General features: G+C 46.9%; 1 protein-coding gene across 1 annotated transcript in view; it reads right to left on the reverse strand.

Annotated features, from left to right (window-relative positions):
* The window catches only part of SUSD4 (sushi domain containing 4), a 131,319-nt gene that overhangs the window by 48,285 nt on the left and 70,143 nt on the right, over positions 1 to 12,891 (reverse strand). Inside the window, exon 3 of the mRNA XM_052654046.1 lies at positions 8,348 to 8,560. Coding sequence (XP_052510006.1) covers positions 8,348 to 8,560 — 213 coding nt within the window. The remainder of the gene's footprint in view (positions 1 to 8,347; positions 8,561 to 12,891) is intronic.

Below are 12,891 nucleotides of genomic sequence, written 5' to 3' on the forward strand. Positions count from 1 at the left end.
ATAGATAATGTACATGAGAAGAAAAGGATCCTAAATAAAACATTTTGAAAGCATCCATCTGTTTGGGGGAAGTTTCTGGAGCTGGAAGACAGCTTACCTTAATATAGGAGTAACTGTAAAAAAGAAGTATGACTACCTTGCTTTTGAAAAATGCCTGCACCCTATAGTTTCACTGAATAAAGGAGTCATCTGCCATCTTTAGCTCATGAGTCAAGTTGAATTTTTTAATCAAACTTTATAATGTAATATTACTACTTAAACTCACATTGCACCTTTTACCCAGGAAACTCAAAGAACCTTCTTCACATCAAATTATTAATCTCATAGCAATGCTGGTCAGATCTATGTGAGTCAAATACTTTTGCAAGCACTTAAAAATAATGTTTGCTTAGTGAATTCATCTATTCCCCCCCCCTCCTCCCCATCCCCCCTGCACTCTGTAAGGAGCTGGGGCAGACAAAGGTTCAGCATGGGGTCACAGCAGGTGGGGGCGGGGACAGCGCCCTTGTGCTCTCTATGACCTTCAGCCACAAGCAGACAATGTAAGTGACTGAGAGAGACAAAGAGGGGCAGGTGGCAGTGGTAGGTGAAATCACCCTGGGAGCTTTTAACCATGTTTGAGCTCCCATTGCCCAGAACCACCAAAATAGAATCTCTTGGAGAAAGTTCCAGACACGGTTATTTCTAAAAGTTCCCCAGGTGATGCTGACATGCAGCCTGGCTGCACACCACCGGGATGGTGGAAAGAGCACTGAACTAGGAGTGAGGATGCAGGTTCTAATCCTGGTTTATTTGCCATGTGACTTGTGTAAGTTGCTTAAACTCTATGGGCTTTAGTTTCTTTTCTTTTTTAATACCTATTTTGGGGGGTGGGGAGCTACCCAACTTGAGGGATCTTAGTTCCCTAACTAGGAATTGAACCTGGGCCTGCAGCAGTGAAAGCACCAAGTCCTAAACACTGGACTGCTGGGGGGGTTCTCAGCTTTAGTTTCCTTGTTTATAAAAGCACAGCCCCATGGCCAAGGGATGAGAGAAGACAGGAAGGAAGCAGCCACAGGAAACAACTGCCATTGCACTGGGGCCTGCCTTGCCCGCCTCATGCAGGAGAACCACCTGCTTGGACTGGCTGGTAATACATGGTACTGTCTACTGTGGGAGCTGGTCATCACATGCTCATGTGTCATCTGTACCCTCAGAGTGTTGTCGAGCAAAGCTCTTAGGTACCACCGGAGCCCCAGGGCTACAGGTCCAACCAGACCATCCTGCCAGGGGCTTCACTGGTCCTTCTCAAAGTGAGGAAAGCCATCCCAAGGGGGGCTCTCCTTACAGGGGCAGCAGTTCACGGGCTATACTAACGTGCTTTAAGCGGTGCTTTTGTCTCCGGCTTTGCTCCAGCCAATCACAGAGTGGGGGCATCCTGGGAAAGCTGCCTGCTCAGTGAGCTGGTTCTCAAACAAGCAGCAGTTGACAGACCTCAGCTCTCAGCATCGTGGTCCCAGAGTCGTTCAGAAGAGCCACAGTGGCTTCAAGCTGGTCTGGAATGTGCTCTGGAAGACTCTCACCTGAATAGGCCAATTCCCTGCGAGAACCCAAATCCTTTTTATTTGCTTGGTACAGGTCTATCTGAAATTTACCAGTGCAATCATTAACTATTCGCAGAGCTACTCAAGGGAGAAGGTGAGGAGAAAAGAAAAAGGTCCCTTGTACCTTGAAGAGGAGAGGTCTGAGAAGTCCTCAATTATAAGGACCCTCTGCAAAGAAATGTTTGTCCGCTGGTGTAGCTGCTACCTCCCCGGGCACATGCTTGGGAGGAGGAAACTCAAGGGAGACAAGAAACAGGTGTGTTTCTGCACACAGAGTATGCAATCTGCCTCCAAGGATGCTCCACAGACACCCTGAATCCACTCAGAAGCTCAGCTTCTGCGTCTGGCTTTAAACAATGTCCCAGACACTCTCCCAGGAAAGAGAATCAGAGGGAGGAGGGATTTAGGTGCCACGGGACATCTAGGTAATGGTCTCTCACCCTACCCAGGAACTGCGCACAATTATTTAGTTAGCACTCTTGGGAAGTTAGTTCAGTTCAGTTCAGTGGCTCAGTCATGTCCGACTCTTTGAGACTCTGTGGACTTTGGTCATAGCTTTTCTTCCAAGGAGCAAGTGTCTTTTAATTTCATGGCTGCAGTCACCATCTTCAGTAATTTAGAGCCCAAGAAAATAAAGTTTGTCATTGTTTCCCCATCTGTTTGTCATGAAGTGATGGGACCAGATGCCATGATCTTAGTTTTTTGAATGTTGAGTTTTAAGCCAGCTTTTTTACTCTCCTCTTTCACTTCCATCAAGAGGCTCTTTAGTTCCTATTTGCTTTCTGCCATAAGCGTGGTGTCATCTGCATATCTGAGATTATTGATATTTCTCCCGGCAATCTTGATTCCAGCTTGTGCTTCATCCAGCCCAGCATTTCATATGATGTACTCTGTATATAAGTTAAATAGGCAGGGTGACAATATTCAGCCTTCAGTTCAGTTGCTCAGTCATTTCCGACTCTTTGTGACCCCATGGACAGCAGCACACCAGGCCTCCTGGTCCATCGCCAACTCCCAGATTTCACTCAAACTCATGTCCATTGAGTCGGTGATGCCATCCAGCCATCACATCCTCTGTGGTCCCCTTCTTCTCCTGACTTCAATCTTCCAGCATCAGGATCTTTTCAAATGAGTCAGTTTTTCACATCAGGTGCCCAAAGTATTGGAGTTTCAGCTTCAGCATCAGTCCTTCCAATGAACATTCAGGACTGATTTCCTTTAGGATGGACTGGCTGGATCTCCTTGCTGTCCAAGGGACTCTCAAGAGTCTTCTCCAACACCACGGTTCAAAAGTATCAATTCTTGAGCACTCAGCTTTCTTTATAGTCCAACTCTCACATCCATACATGACCACAGGAAAAACCATAGCTTTGATTATATGAACCTTTGTTGGCAAAGTAATGTCTCTGCTTTTCAATATGCTGTCTAGGTTGGTCATAGCTTTTCTTTGAAGGAGTAAGCATCTTTTAATTTCATGGCTGCAGTCACCATCTGCAGTGATTTTGGGGCCCCCCAAAATAAAGTTTGTCACTGTTTCCATTGTTTCCCCATCTATTTCCCATGAAGTGATGGGATACCATGGCAGATACCATGATCTTAGTTTTCTGAATGTTGAGCTTTAAGCCAACTTTTTCACTCTTCTCTTTCACTTTCATCAAGAGGCTCTTTAGTTCTTCGCTTTCTGCCATAAGGGTGGTGTCATCTGCATATCTGAGGTTATTGATATTTCTCCTGGAAATCTTGATTCCAGCTTGTGCTTCATCCAGCCCAGTGCTTCTCATGATGTACTCTGCATATAAATTAAATAAGCAGGGTGACAATATACAGCCTTGATGTGCTTCTTTCCCTATTTGGAATCAGTCTGTTGTTCCATGTCCGGTTCTAACTGTTGCTTCCTGACCTGCATACAGATTTCTCAAGAGGCAGGTCAAGTGGTCTGGTATTCCCATCTCTTTAAGAATTTTCCAGAGTTTGTTGTGATCCACACAGTCAAAGGATTTAGCGTAGTTAATGAAACAGAAGTAGATGTTTTTCTGGAATGCTCTTGCTTTTTCTATGATCCAACGGATGTTGGCAATTTGATTTCTGGTTCCTCTGCTTTTTCTAAATCCAGCTTGAATATCTGAAGTTCTCAGTTCATGTACTGTTGAAGCCTCACTTGGAGAAATTTGAGCATTACTTTACTAGCGTGTGAGATGAGTGCAATTATGTGGTAGTTTGAAAATTCTTTGGCATTACCTTTCTCTGGGATTGGAATGAAAACTTTTTCCAGTCCTGTGGCCACTGCTGAGTTTTCCAAATTTGCTGGCATATTGAGCTCAGTACTTTCACAGCATCATCTTTCAGGATTTGAAATAGCTCAGCTGGAATTCCATCACCTCCACCAGCTTTGTTCGTGGTGAAGCTTCCTAAGGCCCACCTGACTTTGCACTCCAGGGTGTCTGGCTCCAGGTGAGCCATCACACCATCATGCTTAAGTTAGTTCGTTAGCTCTTCAGTTAGTTCTCCAGGGAACTAGATGCTGCATGCTGCAACGAAAGATTCCACATGCCACAGCAAAGACTGAAGATCCTGCGTGCTGGAACTAAGACCCAGCACAGCCGAAAACAAAAAAAAAAAAACTTCTGTCCAGCTAGCATAACCAGTGCCACAAGAATGAGATGTATCGTGTATTCCAGCTGGGCCAAGGGGTGGTCAAGTAATGACACATTTCCATTAATATTGATAATAAATAGGTTTGGGCAACACGTAGACTGATTCTTCTCTGCTCCTCCTACGTGATATTTATACATAATACAAATGGATTTGAATTCATTTTATTTTGGTTTCTTAGGGATGTTTATTTTTATTTATTTATTTTTTTAAATATTGATTTATTTGGTGGTGCTGAGTCTTCGTTGTGGCATGCACGATCTTTAGTTGCAACGTGTGAGATATAGTTCTCTGACCAGGGATCAAACCTGGGCCTCTGGACCACCAGGAAGGTCCTAGGATGTTTATTTTTTAATAAACTACTTCTTCACGATATGTAAAAAACCACAGTCTGAATTGCCACAATACTGACCCCACCTCTTTTAAAGCTTTCAGGACAGGACAGCGCGTTTCTATGTCCTGACTTGATGCCTGTTGTAGAAGTGTCAAGTGAATTTACGCAAAGTCAATCTGACTTCACCTACACTTTTTCTTATGAAATCTAGGAAAGGGATGTATTAGCAGGGAAAGTGTCCCCCAGTAGATGAGCTGAGTGATTTTGGAAAGGAAGAGGCCCAGATGGTAGCTGTCCTCCTGGCCTTTAGTCCCTGTACTTACTATTTCAGCAGCCCTGTGCCCACAGGGAGTATTTTCAGTGTTTTGCCAACCTCACAGTCCCCTCTCCACCATATTGGTCACCTCCCCTGCTCCCTGGACCATAAGCATCTTCGCCCCTACTCAGGGACATGAAGGCTCCGGTCTTAGAGAAGCAGCTTGGACAAGCAGAGCTATCTCTTAGGCTGGAGGCTTTGGATTCCAGGAAATTAATTCATTGCCTATATTATCAGTTCTGTGAGTTCAAACGTCTATAAGTGAATTTCCTTGGAATAGACCACTTAGATTGGAGTAAAGTGAGAAAGGAGATGACTGGTACATGTGGCAGGGTGAAGTGGAGCATAAAAGAGGGAAGCTGAGTGAATGCACAAGAAAATATTTGCCTTAATACCACCTTGCTTCTGTAGAGCACTTTGCTGCTATTAAGCATTTCAATGCATTTGAACTTATTTTTCAAAATCTGTGTCTCAGGCAGCACTGGCTGACAGCTGAGAAGATTGGAAGGAGTCCAGGTAACAGTGATAAGACCTGGGCTAGAACAGATGTGTCCCTAAATAGCCATTTAAGTCTGGGAAGACTCGGCTTCTCTGAGACTCAGTTTCCCTGTTGATTGAACACAAACTAAATTAGAATGAGGGCTTGAATTATCTGATTTCTATGAGTCCCTTCAACTCTGAATGTTGATGATGCCATTTGGTATAACAATGTGTTTCTGCATAGCTGATTAAAATAGGAATTTTGTGATGCAAGGAGTTAGATATAACCTTGTAGAAGAAAAAGTGCTGGCTTAGAACTAGTTACAAATCTGCAGCTTACTCACCAGCTATGTGACTTTGACAAAGTGAGTAAACTTCTCTGGGCCTCAGTTTCCTAAACAGGAAATAAGGACAATGAGACTTGCCTTGTAGGGTGACTGCACATGTTAAATGAGATAGTGAATCTGAACATACTTCCAAACTCTAATGACCTATAAAAATGTGATAATGTATTACTGTTATCAATATTACCAGCACACACACAAAAATCCATTAGCTCTCTAAGAATTACCTGACAAGGGAAAACAAATGAATTAAGCAGCCGTTACTATTCACCCAGAATAAATCCTAATCAGAGAGTAAAGGCCACTTACAAACCAGGGGAAAAAAAGTCTGGCTCCTTCCCTGCTCTCTGATATCCATGGAATAGACTTCTATGTACCCCTTGCCCCTGTAAGCCTCATACAGAAGGCTTAGGACATTAACAATGAGGATTCTCTCCATGGCAAGGGCAAAGAAAGTAATCTCCTCATACAGATCTTTCAAAGACCAACAAAAATCAACATTTATATTAAAAATAATCATACCATCATACTTAGAAAGGAAACACTCATTTGTAATATGTTGATTAGAGCGCACTATCAGCTAGCAATGAGGAGTCCTGGACTGTCCTTTGGAAACATCTGATCATATTCTGAGATGCTGAAGCTAAAGATCCAATACTTTGGCCACCTGATGCGAAGAACTGACTCCTTAGAAAAGACTCTGATGGTGGGAAAGATTGAAGGCAGGAGAAGGGGATGACAGAGGATGAGATGGTTGGATAGCATCACCGACTCGATGGACATGAGTTTAAGCAAGCTACGGGAGTTGGTGATGGACAGGGAAGCCTGGTGTGCTGCAGTCCACGGGGTCACAAAGAGTTGAACACGGCTGAGCAACTGAACTGAACAGAACTGAATAAAAGAGCTGACTCTTCTCTGCCATCCCCATGTACACAGCCCTTCTCCTATGTGTGAGGCTAAGTGTTAAGGGTTATGCACGCTGACGTATATGATAGAAGTCTCTACTCCAACGTGATTTTTCACTCCCTTTCTTGGAATTACTATGTATTATATTGCTACATACAAGGCCAGAAAGAAGCTCATCTAAAAAGGGATACGATTTTTTTTTTCCAGGATGACCAAGTAACAGAGGGCCTTCAACTCTGGGCAATATTCAGAAAGTCTATTGGTTTTCTTTGTTCTCTGATGTTTTTGAGTTTTTCTGGGTTTTAAGTACTGGGTATCTTAGGCCATAGGTTTTAGCAGGAAAGTTTTTACATACAAACTGAATAATTTTTTTAAATTGAAGTACCGTTGATTTATAATATAGTGTTAATTTCAGGTGTACAGCAAAGTGATTGCTATACATGTATATTCTTTTCAGATTCTTTTCCATTATAAGTTATTATCAGATATTGAATATAACTTCCTGTGCTATATGGTAGATCTGTATTGTTTATTTTATATATTAAATCAACTTTTTCAAATGAGCTTTTAATTAATAGAATGTTAAAGAGAGCACAACTCACCTGGACTGCATTTAAGGGGAAAAAATAAATTTACTTTTAACATTTTTAATTCTTCATAGTAATTTTGGCTTTTTAAAAAAAATCTTGAAAATAAAAGTGAAGATAGCAAGTAAACACTTTAGGACTAAGACACTACCATACCCAGCCTTCATAATTTCCATAAGGAGGAGCATAATAGATGTTTGATCAATGCTTGTCAAATTAAATTAAGTTTCATAAAGAAGATATACACTAAATCAGAATAAGAGTTTACAAAGCATTATTATAAAAGCTCCATTTGAAAATAAAATCAATAATGGTGTTAAGAGAAAGTGAAACCCACTTCTAATGAACTTGATGAAATACAAGTTCTATGCCTCATGGAAATTTGGAGCTCTTGATTCATGCCTATTCCTACCTCAACCTCGCTGATCATCAGAGATATATAAGCCACAATTTGGCATTCCAATTAGTTAAACTCAATGCATTCTTTTAAATTCTAAAAGTATCTTCACAGAGTAAAAACAAACAAGCAAAAACACACACACACATATATATATGAAGTTGTTTCAACCAAAAGCCTTGGGGATAACTGCTAGAAGTAAATGAATATCTTATCATGATCAATAAATTTACGGATAACTACTGGAGATAAATATCTACCTTATCAATCTATCATTGCTTGCCACCATCCTTTCTTTCCTTAAATGAATCATGTCTAACGCAGGACTGATAAGGAGTAATTGATTTAATCCTCTGAGTAACATGCATCTTCTGTATCATTATATACAGTTTGGGCTCAATATATTTACTGCATTTTTTATTGAGTAACATGGAAATGGGTGCTGAGTTGGCAGTTCGATAATAAATGGCCCTCATGTTATCTGAGTTGCTCTTTTGCATTGACAAAAATGGCGAGAAATTGGCTTGTAATTGAGACACAGAAGGAATGCTGAGACGCATTTATCCCCTGCCCCAGCCCTTCCTGAGCACGCATGCTTCTCCATCAGCCTGCTGGACCAGCCCTGAAACAGAGAGCAGCCCGGGGAACCGGTCCCTACGGCACACAGCCTCAGTACCCCGGCGGCCACGAGCAGACCACAGGAGCAGCTTCCATGAGGTAGGGGTAGGGGTGGAAGGGACCACTTTACCTTCCTGCACACAGACGGGTCTGTCGCTCGGGATCCAGCCTAGGGTTCCGTTTAGATGCTTCATACACAGTCTCTTTGTAGAGCCCTTCAGTTTGAATCCGTCTTGGCAGTGAAAACGGGTGACAGAGCTTTCAAAGAAAACCCCTCCGCTGGGCGTCCTGAAGCCATTCTCAGGGATGCCGGGGTCCGCGCACACCTGAAGGTCATCGAACCCTACACGGACAGAGAGAAGAAGAGATTCCTCTGAACACACTCTCTGGATTCCGAGGGTCTTCTAGGATAAAGAGCAGACACTGTCATCTTTCCAACGCTGTGGGTCACCAAACTCCACCAACAAAAAAGCCAACAACGTAAACATTCTAGCGCATGTTACAGGCTGCTTTTTGCTCTTTGCCTAGAAAAGCACTCATCAGTGATTTCAGTTCCACCGTCAAGTCAGCCCTTCAGGAAAATTCTAGAAGTAGGGAGATGAGGAAAAGCAAATCACAAAAAGCACTCAAAGCGGTAAACGTCACAACTGAAGTATAAAAGGTAGAAGGGAGCCGAGGAGGGAGAGGTGGGAAGAGGGAGATGGAATCTGAGCCCAGTATTGAAGGACCGGTGAGACTTCAAGGATGGAACCACCTTCGTGGAGGGAGGCACAGGGGAACGGCGCACGTGATGGCCCAGCTGGGAGACCTGGCAGGCGACACCTGCAGAGCCGCAGGTGGCCGACAGCGACGCAGAGCTTGCGGAGGAGGCAGGCTGGGGATGCCCACCCTCCCCTGCCCGCCCCTTGCCTGCTGCCCCGCCCCCATCAGCCAGTCCTGGACCATGTTCCTCGTCCTCTGGGGGCCTTCCTTGTCCCCACTGCCCCCAACCTGCCCCCTCTTTGTTCCACTCCTGTAACGTGAACACAGGCTTGTGCTGAATCACTGGGAGAACAGTCGCCTCATACTCTGGGTCATGAGCCCCGAGGACAAGTTCCGAGATTTCTCACTGTGTATCCCACGGAATCAATCACAGTCCTGCGTAGAACCTGCTCCATAAGCGTTGGATGAGTGAATAAACAGAGTTGGGAAAGAGAGTGGGAGACACATTGGGGTGACCCTAGAAAGCCAGGCGAGCGAGGCGGCCAGTGTGGAGCCATGGAGCTGGGCCGCGGGTACATGCACACAGGAGGCCGAGAGGATGGATGCTGGAGGGGGTAAGTGGAGGAGCAAGAGCTCAGGGCATGGCTGGGAGACCCAGGCAATGGTGCGGGTAAGACGTGGTGGGCCTGAGCACATAGGAGGGTGCTAGAGGCAGCAAGGGGGGCCCCAGAGTTCAAGACATCCTGGTTCAGGGGCCCGATGCGGCCTGACAGCTGGGAGGAAGGCCGATCCTTGAAACAAACGTGGATGACATGAGCTCGCTGGCAGAGACCAAGGATAAGGAAGGGGTGTTCTGGGTGCCCACCACTCAAAGAGAAGGAATGAAGGAGACACAGAGAACCCTAAACTCCTGTGCACCATGAAGGCCTTCTACTTCACTCTCTTACAAAATCCTTACTGAATAAGTTCCCAGAACAAATACGTGAAACTCTATCAGGACAGGGGTTGGGGTGCCCATCCATCCCCACCCCCAGGGCAGCTGATGGTTCTCCAGGTGGGAGAGGGCCAGCAACAGCCTGGGCCACCTTAGAAAACCCAGCCCAGACCCAGAGGCAGCATCACTGGAGCCCCTGGAGGATTTACCTAATTTCCAGGTGATGCCCAGATGCTGGCCTCAGGAGACATCTGATCTTCTGTGACAGCTGGACTTGCAAAATGCCCTCAGCTGGTAGGTGGTTTTCCCCATCCCAACTTTCACAGGCTCATGAAGGACTCACCTGTGGTCCTCCCCAACTGACCTTGTGACCCTGGACACCCTGCCAGCACCACCGGGTTGAAAGCCACACGGCACGGGAGGGGCCACGGCGACAGGGTGTCCAGAAGCCACAACACGTTCCCTCTGCAGAGAGCACAGGGCTGTGGACCAAGTGGGAAGCCAAGGAGGAAGGCAGGGAAGGCGACCGCAGCCACATCTGACTCTACTACATCTTTTCAGTGAGAGCGGTTCTGATATTTTATTGAACAGAAAGAAGGTGCTTTGACAAAGGAGACACCACCTAGCCGCAGCTCCACTCACACGCAGCCACAGCTCTGCCCCGCTGTGAGCACTCTGAAAGCACATGGTGTGCTCCAGGCCAGCGGAGGGTGACGATTAATACCCATCTGGGCGAGGGCAATAAAGTACCAGCAGGTCGCTAAGTGATGGCTTCATGTTTTTATTTCAAAGGAAAAGTAGATTGTCAAGTGTTTCCCAAGTGATGAAGGTTTCCTTCCAAGTCTGGCCATCACAGGGTGGGCTCTTTAAACGTACGTCCATCACGGTATTGAGATGGCGACCAGCAGCGCTGGAATTCCATCCCAGCCTAGAGAGCCCAGAAGCAGGAACATTTAGAAACCTGAGTGGTCTGGACACTTTCTGGCAGGCTGTGGGTGAAAGGCATTCTGACTCACATGCTGTAAGTCAAAGAGAAGCTGCATCTGATGGTGGGCAGCCATGGAAGGGTAAGCTGAGGCTAAGAGGAAGGGACAGGCCTCCAGAAGACCTGGAGCTGAAACCTCACAGCTGAGCAGACACCAGCCAGTGAGAGGGAGGAAGGGCGCTCTTGGGGAGGTCAGAAGCCGCCGAGCACATTTCGGGGAAGAGGTGGTTCTGTCGGGCTGGGGGCAAGGTGACTGACTGCACAGGTGGAGCCCTGTGCGGGGCGGAGGGAGGGCAAGAGATGCTGGCTGCAGATCATGAAGGGCCGTGTGTCTTAGCTAAGGGTTTGGACTTGATGAGGGGGTGAGGGATGGGGTTGTGGCTAGTACTGACAGCTTTGAATAGTGACATGATCGTAATTAAATCTGCAGTTTTGAATGATCTTTCTTGTACCCACATGGACGATGGACTGATACAGACCAAGCCGGAGGCAGGAAGCTCATCAGAAGCGCCTCCCAGGCCTCCAGCTGCACCTCAGGAGCAAGAAGGCAGCTTGGTAAAAGGACATCCACTGACCCAGGCTGTCTGGCTGGGGTGGGCCAGGAAGTCTTGAGTTTTAGAAAGCTGTCCCAGCGACTGTGAGACAGCCAACCCCACACCTGCCTGAGGACCAGCAGCTAAGGACTGTGGGATCTCAGGGCTTGAGCTGTAACCACGTGGGAAACCACGAGTTGGAACCAAGGTGGAGGCAATGGAAGAGCGAGACCAATGGGCAACAATAAGGACACAGACTCACAAAAGCTGTGACCCACTGGGTGGAGGACGGGGTCAGGGGAATCAGGTAAAAGAGGCGTCTAGGAAAACTCCCAGGTTCTGATGTTGATGATGGAGTAGATGGTGGGGCCCTGCACGCGGACTGGGGAGCGGGGAGTTTGAGCTCTCAAGGGTAGTGGGGTAGCAGGGACACCCAGGCAGACACGTCTGGTGATGAGCTGGAGGCTGAGTCTGGAGCTCCACGGTGCCCTGGGTTCGGGCATGGGCAGGCACGCTGTTCTGGGAACAAACACTGTGAAAGGAGGTGCAGCCCAGGCAACCACAAAGGAAGACCTGACTGTGTTATGCAAGCGGGGGAGGGGAAGGAAGGAATGGGCAGCAGCGTCAACCACCACCCACAGACCTGCTTTCTGAGTCTGAGAAGCAGCCACTGGCTGGAGACTGGGACACTGGGACCAGAGCCCAGGCGGCTGCAGGGACAGGGAGGAACTGTCCTGGGGGAGGGTGCCTGCCTGCTGATGTTTGAACGGGGTGGGGTGGGTGACAATAAGCAGGGGCTTCTCTTTCCAGACACTTGGTGTGAACAAAAGGGCATGCTGCTAATTCACTTCAGTCGTGTCCGACTCTGTGAGACCCCACAGACGGCAGCCCACCAGGCTCCCCCGTCCCTGAGACTCTCCAGGCAAGAACACTGGAGTGGCTTGCCAAAAGGGCATAGGGTGGGAGTTATCCCGGGATCAGGGTCAAGGGAGGGGTTTTATTGTAATAAAATCTGAAGATGAAAGAGATTCCAATATGTCTCTGCATAGCAGGGAAAAAGAAAAAATGCTGTGGGTTGGGGAGGGGAGTAAAGGGGAGGCAGGTGGGGTAAGTTCTCCCCACCTGAATGTGGGTGGGGAGGGAACCTGAACCACTGAGGCAGGAAGGAGAGTTGTGCTGGAACCTCCAATGAGGGAGGCACGTACCCCATAATGTGCCCATCCTCCAGGACTTAACAGCGTCTCCCCCTGGGAGCCTTCCTTCTTCCTTCAGAGTCTGAATGGGAGGCCTCTGTTACCATCTAGGCACCCAGCTGTCCTCGCTTGGAGTGGCCCTTGCCTTGTTATCGCTGGTCTACTGAGCTGTCTCTCCCACTGGGCTGTGAATTCCTAGAAAGGGTAGATGGGATCTTAATCTTCACCTCCTCCTATAGTGAGTGTGGGCATTTCACAAGTGCTGCTAGTGAAAGATGGGTGGCTGGCTGGATGGATGGACGAACAGATGGAGAGGATAGGTGGGTG

Source organism: Budorcas taxicolor, chromosome 16 (assembly GCF_023091745.1).
Source record: "Budorcas taxicolor isolate Tak-1 chromosome 16, Takin1.1, whole genome shotgun sequence".
Classification (NCBI taxonomy): Eukaryota; Metazoa; Chordata; class Mammalia; order Artiodactyla; family Bovidae; genus Budorcas; species Budorcas taxicolor.